We start from the raw sequence: 19,415 nt of genomic DNA on the forward strand, positions 1-19,415 counted from the left end.
TATTACTTAAATAAGTTGTAAAATAAGGCTCCGAGATCTTTTAATACGTGACCCTTTTTCCTATAATAACATCTGGTCCAACAGAACTTGACATATATGATGTTCTGTATAAAATAAGGTTACATCTCAACGAGTCCTTATTTTAAGAAAAATTCCACTTAAAGTTAACAACATTAACAGAAAAGTTACAAGGTATATCTCATTAAAAAGTCTGGGGAATATAAAAATGAGAGGAGATTCTTTCTAACTGTTCTGCCTATAGGGTCAGAAAGAAAACCCTTTTCCTCCTAACATATTGAATGAAGCACTAACAGAATGAATAAGAAGTAAAATTCAAAGCAAGAAAATACCAGGAGCTTTTGCCACGGCCACCCCCTCCAGTCCCATCTGCAGAGGCAGATGGCTAAGACCAAGAGGCCCTGGACTCTCAAGACTGTCTTGTCACCTGCTGCAACCTTCACTCTATCAGGCTGCACAGACAACGGGCAAAGGCATGGAACAGCTTCCCAACTATAAGACAGGGAAGAATTCTGGGGGTAACCCTTGCCTAGAAGCCATCCTCAGGGATGCATAAGGGCGTCCCCAAGCCCAGGTCAACTGATCCAGACTGAGATTGTGCAAAAAAATACCCAAAGAAGTCAGCCTCTAGGCAAAAGATTTTGCTCAAACCAAACAACTCCTTTGTAATAACCTAAACCAATGATCCTTAATATTATTTTTGTACCTGGGTGGGAAGAGATAAGGGAGAGGAGAAGCAAAGGGGGAGTCACAGACCTCTTTGAGAATCATAAAAACCAACGGATTTGCTTCCCATAAAAATGCACACACAAGCGATATTTTACACACTATTTTGGGGAGTTTACAGATGAGCTAAACACTCCCTTGATGTCCATGAATCCAAGGATAGAAAGCATCAACCTAAATAGGTAGGACCCAAAGGTCAATGTTACAGTAGCTGCTCAGTCACTCAGTCATGTCCAACTCTTGGCACCTGCCAAGCTCCTCTGTCCATGGAATTCTCCAGGAAAGAATATAGGAGTGGGTTGCCATTTCCTACTCCAGGGCATCTTCCTGACCCAGGGATTGAAACTTTTCTCTTGCATATCCCTCATTGGCAGGCAGATTCTTTACCACTGCACAACCTGGGAAGCTAGACCTTCATTTAACCTGAAGCTTGACCTTTTATGGAAAGGCAATCTTAGAATTTAAAAATGTAGATATTCCACAAATAAAATGCTTTGGTCACATAGTGTACAAGAAAATCCAAAACATATATTAAAATTTTACCAATACTATATTTGATCCATAAAATTAGATCAACAAAAAAACCCCTAGAAGAATCTTTAATAAAGGAGTAGAAAAGTAGAAAAATAGAAATCTTCCTTTACTCTTTTACAAAATTCAAACATGCATCTGTCACTTTGTAAACGTCTGGATTCATGTCCTGAAGTTAACTTAAAATTCTACTTCCCTGTTTTCCTGAAATTTTCAAACACTAATCGGTATGTTAAGTTCTTCTGAAATTGTCAGTGGATAAAAGCACCATGGAAGTCTATTGAAAAGTCACTATTACCAACTAGAAAAACCAAGTAATGCAGGTACTACAAGCAAAACCAAACGTTTTTCTCCAGATTTCATGCAAATAATTTGGTTCAGAAATTGGAAAAGGGGTAGATACTTTAAAATAACTCCAGTTTACTACCTTCAGGACTTTTATGGAAATAACAGAATTTCTCACAAGGGTATCAAAGGCCTCCATGAAATAAACCAAAGGGAAGAACATTTTGGCAAGGAAAAATCAGCTGCATTCCCCTTCTGCACTTCATGGTTATTATTGTACTGGGCTAACCCTGAACTTCTAAGTGCCCTAGAAAGACCTCTTCTGCACTATGCGGGGTGGGGTGGGGGAACAGCCCTCACTGTATTCCAACTTGCCTTTTCAGTGACAAATTCTCGAAATGGAGAAGTGAAAAGGGATGGGTGTACCAAACTCAAGCAAAGTGTGCTCGTTAATCTAGCACCATACCACGAAAGCATGACACACTGCAGCCTTTTAAGAAACCTTTTTAGAGAGTACCGGTGGTAAAAAAGGCTAAGTGTGCTTTGGATGGAGGTGATGTGGGTTCAAATTCTGGCTCTGACCTGAACCAGCTTCATGGCCTTGAACAAGTTACTTCATTTCTCTGAGCTGCAGTCCATGGAGCTCCTGGACTGGCTAAGAAAACAGGGCTTTGTTTTGTTTTTTTCCCTCATCTCTTGTAGTCCCAGCACCTGGCTAAGTGCCCGACCCAGACCAGGTATTCATTCATTCAATGCTAGTTCTTTTTGCTTCCGTCACAAGGGTGTCGTAGTCTATGGCAAACAAAACTTTTCTCTAGGAAACAAGATCTCTAAGCTCGAGATGTTTTTTAGGTATTTCAGAGTTTTCAGTATAGTAATAACCTGGGAGGGGGAAATGCAGGCAGTTGCATGGGATCCACTGTTGCTTTTCACCTAAATTTGACTAAAGCTTCTGTGAGGGATGAAGTATAAAGAGAACTACTAAATATTTACTAAAAATAAAACAACTGTGGGGGGAGGGATAAATTAGGAGTTTGGGATTAACAAATACACATCACTATATATAAATAAAACAACAAGGACCTACTGTATAGCACATGGAACTATGCTGAATATCTCATATATAACAGAAAAGAATCTGGAAAAAGTACATATATGTATGCATTACTGAATCTGTAAAAGTATATATGTATAAAACTGAGTCACTTTGCTTGTACACCTGAAACTAACACATCACTGTAAATCAACTATCCTTCAATTTAAAAAACAAATTTCAAACCTTGCTATACTGGGGAGGAGAGAAGAGGGTGAGAACACAGTCTTCTCAACTGATTCAGATACTGTCATTGTGTCATAGTACCAAAGATATTTATGCAGGTAGAATCCTCAAATCCTAAAACCTGTTCAAAGGGGTTCAGAACATGAATCCATGTGTGACTCCATGGATTTTATTACAAAGTCTTCCAGTGAAAGTTGAAAAACATAAGGCACCTACAGTCACAAGCCTGTTCCCTCACAGCTTAACACAGGAAGACGTAACCACAAACTCTGCTTGGGGCAAAGTTATACATCCAAGAAAACTTGAAAACTTCTTGGCAACTTCTCTAAATCAGACAGCTCCAAGACACGGTAGCCCCAGGGCCTGCTGTTCCTGATGGGTTTTCTATAATATAATGGCAAAACAACTTACAAATGAGACAGTGGTTTCTAAAGATATAAGATTTTGCTTCAGATTTTCTTTGGTACTTGTAATAGCTATAAGTAAATCAATAAATACAAAAAAGGAACTGCCAAAGGATCTTCCAGAAATGCAGTAATGTTACTTGTTACTTGTGGCTCTCACTTCACTTTCAACTGGCCATTCAATGTTTCACTTGATTTGTCTGAAAGTAATACACCGATGAGTTCAAAGAACTTCTATACTGATAATAAATTATAAAAATGATGGGAAAGCCATAGCATCTTAAAAAGTTGCGGGAAAGCTGATCCTATTCCAAGACTTTACAGTGTGATAACAACTAAATGTAAAAAGCAAAAAAATAATTGCAGTATGAAAGATGTGACTCAGACTTCCCTAGTGGTCCAGAGGTTGAGATATCCACCTGCCAGTGCAGAGGACATGGGTTCGACCCCTGGTCTGGGAAGATCCCACATGCCGAGGGGCCCCCACGCCACAACTGCAGTAGGAGAAGCCACTGCAATGGGAAGTCCACCAAACGCAACTAGAGAGCAGCCCCCACTGGCTGCAACTGGAGAGAGCCCATACACAGCAACGAAGACCCAGTGGGCAGCCAAAGATAAATAAATTAAAAAAAAAAAAATGTGACTCCAGGCAGACTGTGGTAGCACAAGGAGACACAACTAATTTCACAACAGATCTAGGTTTACTTTGCCCAAGGCCAGACTATAGCCAAGAACAGTATCCTAATCTGGTAAGGGAGATTTCAAAGTTACCCAAAAAAAAGAGGGGCGGGGGGGAGTTGTAAAGGTTTTTAATAATCTATTAATAAAAAAAAAAAAAGCTTAAATAATTCATCTTAATTCATCTAGGAATTCTGCCCTGGGACAGAAAGAAGTCCAAAATTAATCATTTCACCACTCCACATTTTCCCAGGCCTCTGGTTACAGTCATGCATGGCTTATATGAAACCACCTGTTCTGGTTGGCATACATCCTTTCACTTGCTGATTCACGCCTAATCATTTTTATCACACATGGATCTCAAACCTTCTCTCTCTTCCCTGAGAACCACAAAGTTTAGAAAAACTATCTCCCTGAGGTTGCCAGCTTGATCTTCCCATTTGGAATACCGGCAAATTCTCCTGTGCTATGCAGCTGATGGGGACAAATCCCCAGTAAGAAAGACAGCTCGTAGATTAGTCTTGGGAACACAGCAGTAGTCCCTGTCTGGACTTTTCTAAGGGCCCCAAGCGTATTCCCTCAAAGTACATCTAAATGTAGAGCCTACTGGGATGGTATTCCTATAAGCCTGCTGAGAAACAAAAATCGAATTTCAGGCAACACTGCAGACACTCTAAAAACTGTAAAAATGTTTAAATGGGTATCTTCTCTGTTCATGGATCTGCCACGCCAGAAAGGAGCAGTGCAGAGGGGGTTGGAAATAAGGCGCATACACAGCTCCAAAGATGCCTGGAGATGTTAAGGATTCACTAGAAACCTTGGCCAGACTACTAATGGTCCATAAACCCTCATTTGGAGAATACGGGCCTACAGGTTCAAAATCGAATTACAGTGCCTTATTAGATCACACACTACCGAAACCACAGTCACAGCAGTCATAACTGGAACTAGGAACACTTTCCGTACACAAATATAAGTGTCTGCTTATGCATTTTTAATCGGATCAAATAAAACTGAAGCTGCAAACAAACTCAAATTTCAATTATCTCACTAGTGAGGGGATTTCCTAATAGCGTCTTTTTAAAAACCAAGTAGCTGCCAACCCTCTGCACATCTGACAGGCACGTCCCTGGAAATTTGGGAGCAACAGACTCCGTTACTTCTCAACAGCCAAGGAAAGAAATACCCTGAAAGAGAGAGATTCCTTTTTTTTTTCCCTTTACGCTCCAACATGCAATCTAATAATGCACAAAACTTGGCTGCGGGGCTGCTGGACACCTCCAGGGTTCCAATTCTCGGGGCGAGTGCGCGCTAGTGCGTAAGAAGGGGGCGGAGGGGGTGCGCGCTCCGGGGACGCGCCGGGGGCCCCCGCCCCCTCCCGGAGCAGCAGCCTGGCACCAGCCCACCCTCCTCCACCCCTGCAAACAGACGCAGGACGCCAATAGAGCAACTTCTCCGCGGGGGCGGCGGGGGGAATAGCGGTCACCCCTGCCCCGCCGCGGCACGACCGGGGTCCCTCCTCGGCCGGGTTCCGAGGAGGCGGGGGGCGGGGGGAATGGGGGAGCCCTTCGCACGCCCCGCCTCCGCCCGCCTGGCCCGCGGCCGGGGGGCTGCCCGGACCCCCGCCCCTCCGCGCGGCCCGCAGCGGCGCACTCCCAAGGACGGCCACCCGGCCGGAGCGCGGCCTGAACGCGAGCCCGGAGCGGAGCGCAGGCGGAGGCCGGCCCCTAGCCTCAGGCCTCAGGCCGCCGCCTGCCCTCCGCCAGGCCGCCCGCCGCCGGCCCCAGCTCGGACCCCGGCCGGGCCTCGGCGGCGCCGCCGCAGCCCCTCGTCCTGGCTTCATTCATAGGGGCACCCCAGCCTGGCCGGCGGGGCGGGGCTGGGGGCCCGCGGAAAAGGCCGGCCCGCCGAGGCCGGGGAGGAAAATAAAAAGTTTAAGAGAAGAACTTACCTAAAATGGCTCCTGCAGCAGCCAAAATACAAACAGCTATTATTTGGTGAAGTTTAGCTCAGACACCCTGCAAGGACACCCTAACCCGGCTCGGGCCCGCCTTCCCTGCCATGCCATTGGGCTTCGCCGGCCCAAAATACAGAGTCATTGGCTAACTCGGCTGCCGCTCAGGCAGAAGCCCATTTCAAGCTTGCTTGCAGGGGCGAGTGATGGGCTCGCTCCATTGTGCTCGTATTTGCATGGATGTGATAGCGGCGCTGATTGGCCGGCGCTGGGGGCCGCCCCGCCCCCTGCCTCGCGCCCCCCGCCTCGGAGACGCCGCGGCGCGCGGCCCCGCCCCCCGGGACGGAGCGGCGGGGCTACGGGGGCGGGGCGGGGCCGGGGTCCTGCGGGCCGAGAGGGCGGGGCGGGGTCCTGCCCCGCCGCAGACGGCAGGCAGGGGGCGGGGTCCTGGAGCGCGCTCCGGCGGGGCCGGGGAGGGGTTTCCTCCCGCAGGTGGAGGTCTCTGAGGTATTGGGCAGGACAACTGGAACACCCGGGGCTGGCGTCTCCGGTGCCGGGAGAAGATGTGACTGGGGTCCCGCGCGACAGAGAGATTCCTCTGGAGCCGAGGTTCCGTAGGTCAGGAAAAAATGCCGAGGAGCCAGGCGAAGAGTAAAGGAGCCTGGAGCTCTGTCTCCAGCCGCATCCCTGCCAGTACCCCTGGCTCCCTGGCACTCTTGGCACACGGGCTTCTTCCCAAGGACCACCCCCCCCCCCCGCCTCCGCCCCGCACACCCCGGGAGGTTTCCGCTTCGGGGGAGTCTTGCAACGCCTTGGATATGCACCTTTCTAAAATCAGGGGTCGAGCTATGGTAGGTTTATGTTTAGCCCTGTCTCCCTCACTATCCTTGTAGCATCCTCAAGGACAGGGCCCAGCATATGGCAGGGATTCAACTAATTGTTTTCATATTCTTCCATTCATTCGTTAGTAGTTAATTTTTGAATGCCCACTAAATGCCAGGCATTGATCTGAGACAGGAGATACAGGGGTTAGTAAGACAATGGCCTTGCTCTGGTGGGATGGACATGTTAAGGAGAAAGAAGGACAGTAAGTAAATACAAGGGGAGAGGTAGGGATAAGTGCTATGAAGAAAATAGACGGAGGCAGAGAGGAATGGGAAGTTGGCCCTGTCAGGCTGATTACTCTGTATGCCATCCCATTACTGCCGCTTCCCAGATGCAAGTCACCTCACCACTTTACCCCCTGTTTGCTTCTGTCACAGGTGTTTCCTTAGCAGCCATAAAAAAAACACAACAAGGTTGGATTCTGACTGTAGAGGCTTATTTCACCTTATTTAAAGTAGGAATGATCTGAGTCCCAATGATTCCAAGAGCCGTTTGTCTGATACATTCAGGATGAACACAGTTGACTTTGTCCGAGGTAGCTGTAATGATTTAGAAGAGCCTTACTGCACCCCCAGAGAGAGGATATTTTTAGTGTCTTTGAAACCCCAGCATTCCTATGGTTTTCAGCCTGTGGTCCCAACTCTCTTTTGAGGACCAATTCTTCAACTTCTTGGCAGACCCAGAGATTTCATCAGTTTGAAAATACAGATAGCAGCCCCCCTGCCACCTGTTGACCTCACCTGTGCACATTTCTGTCATTTGACTCAAGACTGGCGATGATGTATCATGGTCCTTCCCTCCTCCCCTCTCTTTCTTATTTCCTTAACTATTTATTGAGCACCAGCTATGTTCCAGGTATTGTTCTAGACACAAAAGACAGCATTAAATGAGGCAGATGATATCTGTGTCTTCAGGGAGCTTATAGTCTAGCTGAGGACAAGGGGAAGGTTGACGCATAGATCCTGAAGAGCTCCAGTCCTGCCCAGCTGGACAGTGGACTTGCCCCCCTGAACCAGCTGCTGCAGGGGCTGAAGCAGGACCAGGCAGCTGGTAGCCACAGCCTCTCCAGTCTGACTCCAGGATCAAGGGTTTAAAACTGCTCATGGGACTTGGGTCTCTGAACTTTAACTTCTAGAAAGGGGCTGGGAGCAGAACTGTATTAGGGGCAGAGTTTGTGAGTCCAACATGGGAGTCAAGCAGTCCTCCTTTCACACTCAAATCTCTTGCCCACAAATGATGACAGCATAAATGAGGCGGGGGAGGAATGGGACTCCAGGGAGAGGGAAGAGAGTGAGTATTGGGAGGTGTGGGAGGGAGAAGGAGGGGGAGGTAGATGTGTCAGTAATTCCTCTTCTTAAACTCGAGAAGAGTCAGTAGCACGTAAGAACTTAAACACACGCAAAGACACAAATGTTGTATCACTAAACAAGAAATCAATAGGAGTGCATGATTGATTCACAAATGAATGGTACAGGTACAAGCAAAGGAAAGATCTGGTCGGTGTACTCAGGAGAGGCAGCAGTCCTGACCTTCGAAGAATCTGGTCTGTAAAACTGAGAAAGGTGAGTGGAATCAGACCCTTAAAACACTTCCGCAGTATCCAGAGGCTGGCAAGGAAACCTAGACAGCTAAGTGTCTTCTGGCTGTATCCATCCATGGGGACATCTTAGCCTGGGTTTTCCAGAATGCAGAGCCTGGGCAGGAATGAGAGGCAAAAAGAGGAAGGCGGGGAAAATGGAAGAGCCCGTGCCAGGATAATTGTCCATCTCCTCCTCTAAGTGCTGCTGATGGCTCCCACTCAAGGGATCGTCCTCTCAGAAGCCATATAAAATGAGACTCAGTACAGCCTGTGGGAGGTGGAATGGAAGGAAACTTATCTACCAGTTCATCTTGAATGATTTCTTATGCACTCCAGTTGTTCGTGCTTAGATGCCAAGAGGGGTTCTGGGGTGGCCCCGAAACCCGGTGTCAAGGAGTGTGCAGCAGAGCCATGGGGCAAAGAATGATTGGGGTACAGTTACGTGGAGTCAGGTGTAGCCCTTGCAGAGCTGGATGCTACAGAAGCTGGCAGGGACAGACTGACCTAAGAGGCCCTGGAGTTCTGATGCCGGGGTGACGCTAGTGATGCATGACTTTCGGTCCCATATAGTACATCCTTGTTTACAGAGAAAGCAAGCCTTAGGAGCTCTGAAGGGGAGCCGCATAAGGGCTTCCGACAGTTTTGGAACTTTGTGGCAGCAGCTCCACAAACACGAGCTGCATCCTGCCTGACCACATTCTCTCTTGTCTTTCCGCCTCCGTTCACTTGTCTGTTTTTAGACTGTGAGCTTCTTTTTAAAAAATTTTGTTTATTTATTTTTGGCTGCGCTGGGTCTTCGTTGCTGCACGCAGACTACTCTCTAGTTGCCGCATGAGGGCTTCTCAATGTGGTGGCTTCTCTCGTTGAGGGGCACAGGCTCAAGGCGCAAGAGCTTCAGTGGTCGCAGCTCATTGGCTCAGTCGTTGTGGCCTGCGGGCTTGGTTGCTCTGCAGCATGTGAAATCTTCCCAAACCAGGGATCGAACCCATGTCCCCTGCATTGGCAGGCGGATTCTTAACCACTGGACCATCAGGGAAGTCCTCTAGATGGTGAGCTTCTCTATTGTTCTTGCTTATGTATTTGTGAAATGGCTGCTTTCCCCAGCCCAGTGCATTTCCTCCTAGGCTCACAGCAAAACTACATTGTTTAGTAATCAGATAGGTCCTTGTGACTGAGCTCTAATGGAATCAGGATAGAAGTAATAAAAGTATATTTCATTTCTAAGCATCCTCTAAAACTTCCTATGTGATCCTCCAAACTCTTCTATCCTCATCTGCTGGCCAGATGCAAAACTATCCAGTGGAGCGGACTTCCCTGCCAGTCCAGGGGCTAAGACTCCGTATTCCCAATGCAGGGGGCATGGGTTTGATCCCTGGTCAGGGAACTAGATCCCACATGCCTCAGCCAAGAGTTCACATGCTGCAACTAAGACCCAGGGCACCCAAATAAATAAATGTTTTTTTTTTTTTTTTTTAAAGATTGAAGCTTATTTTTGTCTTTCTTTTTTTTTTTTTTTTTTAAATATTTATTCATTTATTTGGCTGCACCAGGTCTTAGTTGCAGCATGTGGGATCTAGTTCCCTGACCAGGGATTGAACCTGGGCCCCCTGCATTGGGAGCTCAGAGTCTTAACCACTGGGCCAGCAGGGAAGTCCCTATTTTTGTCTTTCTTATAAGAAATCTAGGAAGCAGCCACTTCAAGAGAGGCTTGGAGCTCTATGGTGTCATCAGCAACCCAGGATTCAGCATTTTTGCTCCACCATCTTTAGCTTTCATTCCTCAGGTAACTTCATGTTCCATAGCTGCTGGAACACCAGTCCGTGGTTTTTTTTTTTTTTTTTTTTTTTGATGGGAAAAGGAAAGACAGATTGGAAAAAATTAAAGCTGAGTCATGGCCCTTAAACAGCCTTCCTGGAAACACTACACACCACTTATGCTTACATCTCATTGGCCAGAACTCAGTCACATGACCACACCAAGCTGCAGAAGAGGCTGGGAAATATGGTATTTTTTTTTTAAATTCACTTGGCCACATGTCAAGTTAAAAATCGAGGTCCTTAAATGTCCATCAACAGATGAATGGATAAAAAAGATGTGCACTATATATATGACAGAATATTACTCAGCCATAAAAAAAAAAAGAACAAAATATTGTCATTTGTAACAACATTGATAGACCTGGGGATGATCATACTAAGTGAAGTAAGTCAGACAGAGAAAGACAAACATCATGTCATATCACTTATGTGGAATCTAAAACATGTCACAAAAGAACTTGTTTACAAAACAGGAATAGACTCACAGACATAGAAAACAAATCAAAGAAGAAAAGGGGAGTGAGAGTGGGATACATTAGCAGTATGGAACGAACAGATACACACTACTATATATAAAACAGATAAACAACAAGGGCCTGCCGTACAGTACATGGGACTATATTCAATGTATTATAATAATCTATAATGGAAAAGAATCTGAAAAGTGTATATATATATGACTGAGTCACTTTTCTGTGCATCTGAAACAAACACAATGTTGTAAATCAACTATAGTTTAATAAAAAATTGAGGTTCTGTCATTAAACAGTCGACTCAATTAGCAGTCTCTGGCAGTGTCCCTCAGAAATAATATTCCCAGAACGTAAGTTAAGATAAAATGACTAAACAAGGAGACTGTTTTTAAACATTTTTAACAGCTTTATTCAGGATAATTCTCATACCATGTAACTCACCTACTGTAGGGGTACCGTTGAATGATTTTTAGTAAATGTATACAGTTGTGCAACCTTTACCACAGTCCAGTTTTAGAACATTTCCGTCACCCCCAGGAGTTCCCTTCTTCCTGTTTGCAGTCACTCCCCACTCCCACTCCCAGGCCCAGGCCACCATTGATCTGCTTTCATCTCTATAGTCATACCTTTTCTAGAATTTCATATTTATGGAATAGTGCACTAGGCTGTCATTTGTGTCTGGCTTATTTCCCTTAACACAATGTCTTTGTGCTTCATCCATGTTGTAGAATATATTGTCAGTTTCTTCCTTTTTATCACTGCAGAGTCTTCCTTTGCATGGATATGCCATCTTTTACTTACCCATTCACGAACTAATGGATATCTGGATGGTTTCCATTTTGGAGCTATTATGAATAACACTGCTAGGAACATTACCTACAAGTGTTTGTGTGGACATATGTTTTCATTTATCTTGGGTAGATATCTAAGGAGATCGATGCTTACGACTGAACGCATACATTGAAAAGACGTTCACTGATCGCCTGCAACTGACAAGCACTGTACCTGGATGCCGGGGATACAGGGGTGAATAAAATGCAGCACAGGGCCTTCCCTGATGGTCCAGTGTTTCAGAATCGTCCTGCCAGTGCAGGGGACACAGGTTTGATTCCTGGTCCGGGAGGATCTCACATGCCTCAGAGCAGCTAAGCCCCTGTACCACAATGAGTGAGTCCATGCTCTAGAACTCACAGGTTGCAACAGGAGAAGCCACTGCAGTGAGAAGCCTGAGCACCCCAACGAAGAGTAGCTAGCCCCTGCTCGCTGCAACTAAAGAAAGCCCACGAAAGGTGACAAGGACCCAGGACTTCAACTACTGAGCCCGTGTGTGCTAGGGCCGATGCTCCACAATAGGAGAAGCCAACGAGAAGCCCGTGCACCCCAATGAAGAGTAGGCCCCTCTTGCCACAGCTAGAGAAAACCCACAGACTGCAACAAAGACCTAGCATAGCCAAACATAAATAAATAATAAAATTAATTTTTTAAAATGCAGCAAAAACTCAACCTTTGTGGAGTCTGCAGACAGTTGTTAGTCAACTCATCGTGCAAACAAATGTAAAACATAGCGGCAGTAGTAAGTGCCATAAAGGAAGGGCATGTGGTGCCATGAGAGCCCATGCTGGAAGGATGTGCCTTGACTAAGGAGGTCAGTAAAGCTTCCCATCAGCTGAGATCTAAGGTATACCATCAGGCTTCCCTGGTAGCTTAGACGGTAAAGAATATGCCTGCAATGCAGGAGACCAAGGTTTGACCCCTGGGTCTGGAAGATCCCCTGGAGGAGGGCATGGCAACCCACTCCAGTATTCTTGCCTGGAGAATCCCATGGACAGAGGAGCCTAGCCTAACTACAGTTCATGAGGTCACGAAGAGTTGGACACAACTGAGCGACTAACACACAAAGTGTACCAGGATGATGACTCCCAGTGAATTTTGTCCTTCAAAGTAATATCTTACAAGGCCATACACTTATTTCCAATAGTGCTGCCCTTGCAAAAATTCTAAGCCAATGTATAAGCAATGCTGGTCCCAGACCTCTTTGTCCTCTGATGTAAGTCCTCATAACCTCTCAGAATGTTTGGTTTTCTGATTAGACCATGACAAATACAACAAACCACATAAGAAAATCAACAGCATCTCTTTAGAGTCACTCTCACCAATTGCCAAAAATGGAATTCCCCTGCTAAATCATGGCTCTTATTCCCCAGAGCTGGTGGAGAGGGGTTCGTGGCAGTTTGCAAAAATAAACTCACAGATATCATCTATTAAGGGAGGAGAGTGGGCAGCATCAGCTCTGTTCTTCCTTATAGCTCAAAATCATGTGCCTATGATCTGCCACTGAGAAAATGCCAGTGACCCATGGTGTGTGGATGTAATGACCAGAGAAGAATTAAAAGACTATAAAGAGTCAACACCTGAGCGACTAAGCATACACCACATACACATATAGGAACTTCCCTGGGGGCCCAGTGGCTAAGACTCCACACTCCCCATGCAGGGGACCCAGGTTCCATCTCTGGTTGGAGAACTAGATCCCACATGCTGCAACTAACAGTTTCACATGCCGCAACTAAGACCTGGTACAGCCAACTAAATAAATAAAAGTAAATTAAAAAAAAAAAAAGTATAGCCAGTGGCAGTGTCCTGGCCTGGCAAAAGCACTTTCCCCAGGACGAAGCTGGATAAGAATAGTTAAGTCCACAGGATTTGGAGACCAGAAGATCTGATTCCAACTCCAGCTCTACCACTGGTGACCTTAGGAAAGTTACTTAGAGTTTTTTTATTTCGATTATAGGGTTGTTGTATAAATAATAGGTTGTATAAATTAAACGGCTTCCCCCAGTGGCTCAGTGGTGAAGAATCCACCTGCCAACACAGGAGACATGGGTTTGATCCCTGGGTTGGGAAGATTCCCTGGAGGACGGCATGGCAACCCACTCCAGTATACTTGCCTGGAAAAATCCCATGGACAGAGGAGCCTAGTGGGGTACAGTCCATGGGGTCACAAAGAGTCCCACACACTGAAGCAACTGAGAACACATGCATATGCATGAATTAAATTATTCATACAAACTACTCAGCACTTGGTAACTGTTCAACTAATTGTTAATTACATCCCTTCCTCTGACCCCCGTTTTCCTAAGTTCTGTATAGACCTTCCCCTTTCTGTTGACTTGTTTTTTGAAACATATTAATTCTATTGATTCGACCCAAGTCAGTCTCTGTCCTTCTTGCTTTTGGCCTGAGGGACTCTCTGTTTTTTCGAGTGACTTCTGCTGATATATGGCCTCCATCCCTCATGTATTAATAGGGCTGATTTAACTCTTAAAGTGCTGTAGAGCTCTTTCACCCAGGTATGACACTGCTACTATTTTTATTTTTTTTAATCTGAGTTTATACATATAAATGACTGTGCTCACTTTCAATAACCATGATTTATAGAAAGTCACACCTCAAATGTTCTTGGGTAGGATTTTTGAAAACACTGGTCACCCTACCCTGAAATAGTTCCATAAATCCTTCATTCTCGCTCAGCAGTGTACTTTCCTGCAGCGACAGTTAGACCATTTTAGCCATAAAAACATGCTCAAGTTGAAGCTTTTTACCAAGCCTCAGGTTGCTTCGGAATCCTTTCCCATATGTACAAAATTCTACCATAAGCATTACTGACTAATTTAGAGAGAGGACTATTTGCAAACTGACAATAAACAAATTGCTGTTTTCACCCTGGGAATAAAGCACTACAGTTTTTTAAAATTAATTAGTTTCCATGTTGCATGGTAGACATCCTCCAAGATGTCCTTCAATGATCCCACATGCAAGAATTCAAACCCTTATACTGTCCCCACTACTTGGTAGGGCAAAGTAGGAAGAAGGATGGGCTTCCCAAGTGGTTCTAGTGGTAAAGAACTCACTTGCCAATGCAGGAGACATAAGAGTCAAGGGTTTGATCCCTGGATCAGGAAGATTCCCCTGGAGAAGGACATGGCAACCCACTCCAGTATTCTTGCCTGGAGAATCCCATGGACAGAGGAGCCTGGCGGGCTACAGTCTGCAGGGTTGCAAAGAGTCAAACACGACTGAAGTGACTTGACAAGCACCAAAGTAGGAAGGATTCGCAGTGTGAAACCTGTTTGCCAACTCCAGACTTTGACTTTGACAGTGACCACAATGAGGTAGTCATTTCATCTGTGAAATGGGGATAATACCCTGTCTAGGCAGTCTCTCAAGGTGTCATCAGGGTCAAATGAGATGCAGCATCTGAAAGAGCTTTGGCATAAAACCAAGAATCATTGTTGAAGATTCCAGGTGTAGTATTTTCTACACAAGACATCAAGTATAAACCCATTATGTATTATTTGCATGTGTCTTAGCGATGACCAGAGCTCATGTTTATAAACCAGTGTCCTCATGTTGTCGAAATGTTAGTGCCTCCAAAGTCTTTAGGGACATAGACTCTTCCAGCTGCTGGGGTGTGACATCTTCCCAGACCAGACTGCCCATCAGTCATAGAGAATTGCCAGGACACTGCCTCTCTTCATGCATTTCTGAAATACTCTTTTGGATAGCAGCACATTTTTCATTAAATTTTCTTGAACAGTTTTGAAGAAGTGTAAACAATTGTCCTCTAAAGAGCTACTGTTGAGTTCCATGAAGAAGTACCTGGTCTTCTGCCTTCTGCTTACCCAGCAAGTAAATACCATTTGCACAAGAAGAGCAATTTCATTCCAGTTTAAACATGCACCCATGATGGACTGTTGACCTTAAAACTATACAGGAATCTAGCATTCATTTAGCCCTGGTTCTCAGTGTCGTGTCTTAACATGGCCAGTTATGCAGTATATGGCAAGTAATCTGTCACTGCTCATATGTAAAGGAACACAGTCTAAATGATTTACCTTTTAAAAAATAAATAAATGGGAGCATATATTCTTATAATAATGTCATTCATACTCATTTGTATTCTGATATGCTGTCCTGAGCAGCAGAGCAGGGGTGGCATTTTAGCTGAGCACTGGGGTACCTTATCTATGGTTCCACTTGAGGTGCAAGACCATTACCAGTTCTGACAACTATAAATCATGATGGTGTTGGTGAAGGAGTGATGATTTATAGTTATCACCGCTATTAATGCTTTTGCTTCAGTAGCATAAGCTTTCTCAATGTATTACTAGTATTTATGGGGCAAAAGTCTGGGTAGAAAGCAAAACATTAAAAAGAAAGTTAGCCAGGACTTTCCTGATGGTGCAGTGAACAAGAATGGCCTGCCAATGCAGGGGACACGAGTTTGATCCCTGGTCCGAGAAGATCCCACCTGCCTTGGAACAACTAAACCCATGCACCACAACTATTGAACCCATGTTCTAGAGCCCATGAACTATAACTGCTGAGCCCCTGTGCCACAACCAGTGAAGCCCGTGTGCCCTAGACCGAGCAAGTCACAACTGCTGAGCCTTGCTGCAACTACTGAAGCCCGTGTGCCCATAGTCTGTGCTGCAACAGGAAGACACTTTAATGAGAAGCCCACACACAGAAGCTAGAGAGTAGCCCCAGCTCTCTGCAACTAGAGAAAATATGCATGCAGCAATGAAGACCCAGGAGAGCCATAAATTAATTAAGTAAATTAAATATAAATAAATAAATAGAGCAGTGTATACATGTCAAAAATTATTTTAAAAATAAATATTAAAATGTAAAGCTAGCCAAATTTATTTAGTTTTTCCTTATATAATGACAATTCTTGAAATTTTTAAATGGCCTTTTTTTTTTTCCAAAACACTTTTATAACCATTACACCATAAATATTTTCAATACTATTTGTCTTGCTCCCCTAGGGGGAAAAAATCAACCTAGATGGTGAGGAGTGTAGCTTTCATCCAGACCTCCTCATTGGAATCACAGGTGAGTGCCGCAGAGAAGACACTGAGACACAGCTTTGATCCAATGCCTTCCCTGCACAAAGGCTCACATATTGCAAGATCATTTACTTTCTTTACTCCTTCTGGGCATAACAAGGACAAGGGCAGATCAGAGTCAACACAGGCAAGGCTCTGCAAACGAAGTAAAATTCCTGGAAGACCCATTGACATCGAGCAAGTACAAAGGACAGGCAAAACTGAGTCAGGATTAGGAGCCGGGGCTCCAAGTCATTGGGAGTTAGGATCAGAAAAAAAAATGAGTGGTTGAAAGCAAATGGCAAAGATTCAGGTAGGATGGTCTGTTTTGGTAAGTAGGTTCAAACAGTGGTGTGTGTGTGTGTGTGTGTGAGTGTATGTGGTCTTGGAAGGGTAGTGTTTAATTAATTTGAAAAGACAAGGTAGATAGGGGTAGTTCATGAATGATTAGATGGGTGGTTGGAAAGTTAAAATGATGCATGAAAAAATGAAATATCTGTGAAGCATAATAAAGCAGAGCATGATAAAATTTTTAAAAATGATGCATGAATGATTGGTGGAGGAATGGATGGTTGAATGGATAAATGGATATAATGAAATTAGGATGGATGACTGATATGACAGATGAATGGGTGGTGGGCAAGTGAGTGATTTAGTTGGATAAATGGATAAATAAGTGTATGATGGATAGATAGGTAGGCATGTGGGTGCATAGATACTAGATGATTGAATGGGTAACCAAACTGATGGATTGGTGGATGAACACAAAGATGGGCTAGCAAACAGATGGATAAGTGAATGCATAAGTGAACAGATTATGTGGTAGGCAAAATGATGGCTCCCAAAGATATTTTAACATTCCTGAAATTTGTGAATATGTTAATTACATGGCAAAGGGGAATTAAGCTTACTAATCAACTGACCTTGAAATGGAGAGATTATCCTGGATTTTCTGGGTGGGCGCAATGTAATCACAAGTACCCTTAGAAGAAGGCAGAAGGGACAGAGTTAGAGATTTGAAGATGGTAGGCTTCTGGTTTTAAAGTTTAAGGAAGGAGACACAAGACCAGAAATGCAGGTGGTCTTTAGGAGCTGGAAAAGGCAAGGAAACACATTCTTCCCTAGGGCCTCCAGAAGTATTGCTATTTTACCCACATTTTTCTTTGGCTGGACCATGAAACATGTGGGATCTTAGTGCCCTGACCAGGGTGGAACCTGTGCCCACTGCATCACAAGCACAGAATCTTAACCTCTGGACTTCCAGGGAAGTTCCAACCCACATTTTTATTTTAACTCTTTAAGACCCATTTTGGACTGCTGAACTCTAAAACTGTAAAATAATCAATCTGTGTTGCTATTATTGTTTTAAATATCTATTTATTTGGCTGCACCAGGTCTTAGTTGTGGCATGTGGAATCTTCATTGCGGCATATAAGATTTAGTTCCCTGACCAGGGATTGAACCTACGGCCCCCTGCATTGGGAGCACTGAGTCTTAGCCACTGGACTACCAGAGAAATCCTGTGTTGTTTTAAGTCACTAACTCTGTGGCGGTTTGTCAAAGCACCATTAGAAATGGATGAGTATACAGATAGATGGGTGGATGAATGGATGGATGGAAGGATGGGTGAATGCATAGTGTTAGGTGCTCAGTCATGTCTGACTGTTTGCAACTCCATGGACTGTAGCCCACCAGGCTCCTCTGTCCATGGAATTCTCCAAGCAAGAATACCAGAGTGGATAGCCATTCCCTTCTCCAAGGGATCTTCCCAACCCAGGGATCGAATCCGAGTCTTTTGCATTGCAAGCAGATTCTCTATAGTCTGAGCCGTCAGTGAATACGTACACGAATAAATGGTTGGTTGGTTTGTTGGAGAAGAGGATAAAAGGAGACTTGTCTCTCCGTTCATAACACTTCTGACATCAAGCATGTGGGTTTTCCCCTCACATTAAACAGTTCTGACACTAACTGCTTGGATCCCCCACAGGTTAAAGATTCATCCCCACAAGACTGCTCCCCTCACCTTCAATGCTAATCACAAATAGAGGGGAACCAGTTTACTCACACTTTTACCCAACTTGGCTACAAATCATGGTTTCCCAAGACTCTCTCCTCAGGTTTGATAATTGGCTGTAAAGGATCACAGAACTCAGGGAAATGCTTTCATTCTGTTTACCTGTTTATTATGAGGATATTGTAAAGGATAAAATGAACAACCAAAGGAAGAGGTATGTAGGGGAAGGTTTAGAAGGCTCCTAAGCACAGGATTTTCTGTCCAGGTCAAGTTTTGGGCGTGCCACCCTCCCAGAACACAGGTACATTCACCAACTTGGAACCTCTTTGAAATCCATACCTTAGGGATGTTTGTGAAACTTTTATCACTGTAGGTATGATTGATTGGGCTTCCCATGTGGCTCAGTGGTAAATAATCTGCCTGTCAATGCAGAAGATGCAGGAGACACGGATTCTATCCTTGAGTCGGGAAGATACCCTGGAGGAGGGCACGGCAACCCACTCTAGTATTCTTGCCTGTACAATCCCATGGACAGAGGAGCCTGGCAGGCTACAGTCCACAGGATTGCAAAGAGTTGGACATGAATGAAGCAACTTAGCACACAGGCATGATTGATTAACTCAATCTCCAGTCCTTCTCTACTCCCCAGAGGATGGAGGGTCGGGCTGAAAGGTCCAAGCTTCTAATCATGGCTTGATCTTCCTGGTAAGAAGCCCCATTCTGAAGCTATTCAGGATTGCCTTATGAGAACAAAATATTTTTCAATCATCCAGGAAATTCCAAGGGATTTAGGAGCTCTGTGTCAGGAATCAGGGGTAGAGATCAAACATATTTATTATGTTACAGAGAGATAAATAAATATATGGCTACATGAATGGATA

General features: G+C 44.7%; 2 protein-coding genes across 4 annotated transcripts in view; one reads left to right on the plus strand and one right to left on the minus strand.

The window, feature by feature from the left end:
• Positions 1–6,018, minus strand: part of CHD6 (chromodomain helicase DNA binding protein 6) — a 194,984-nt gene extending 188,966 nt beyond the window's left edge. For 2 of the 3 annotated variants that reach the window (XM_043480181.1, XM_043480182.1), the window contains exon 1: positions 5,873–6,001. The gene's annotated coding sequence lies outside the window, so the exon portion shown is untranslated. Of the gene's footprint in view, positions 1–5,872 lie in introns of all 3 variants that reach the window. The other variant, XM_043480184.1, reaches the window with a different exon arrangement.
• A 93-nt stretch (positions 6,019–6,111) lies between these two features.
• The window catches only part of LOC122448930 (collagen alpha-1(I) chain-like), a 79,928-nt gene continuing 66,624 nt past the window's right edge, over positions 6,112–19,415 (plus strand). The window contains exons 1-2 of the mRNA XM_043480587.1: positions 6,112–6,307; positions 6,394–6,493. Of these exons, the coding sequence (XP_043336522.1) occupies positions 6,112–6,307; positions 6,394–6,493 (296 nt within the window). The remainder of the gene's footprint in view (positions 6,308–6,393; positions 6,494–19,415) is intronic.

This window comes from Cervus canadensis, chromosome 10 (genome assembly GCF_019320065.1).
Source record: "Cervus canadensis isolate Bull #8, Minnesota chromosome 10, ASM1932006v1, whole genome shotgun sequence".
NCBI lineage: Eukaryota > Metazoa > Chordata > Mammalia > Artiodactyla > Cervidae > Cervus > Cervus canadensis.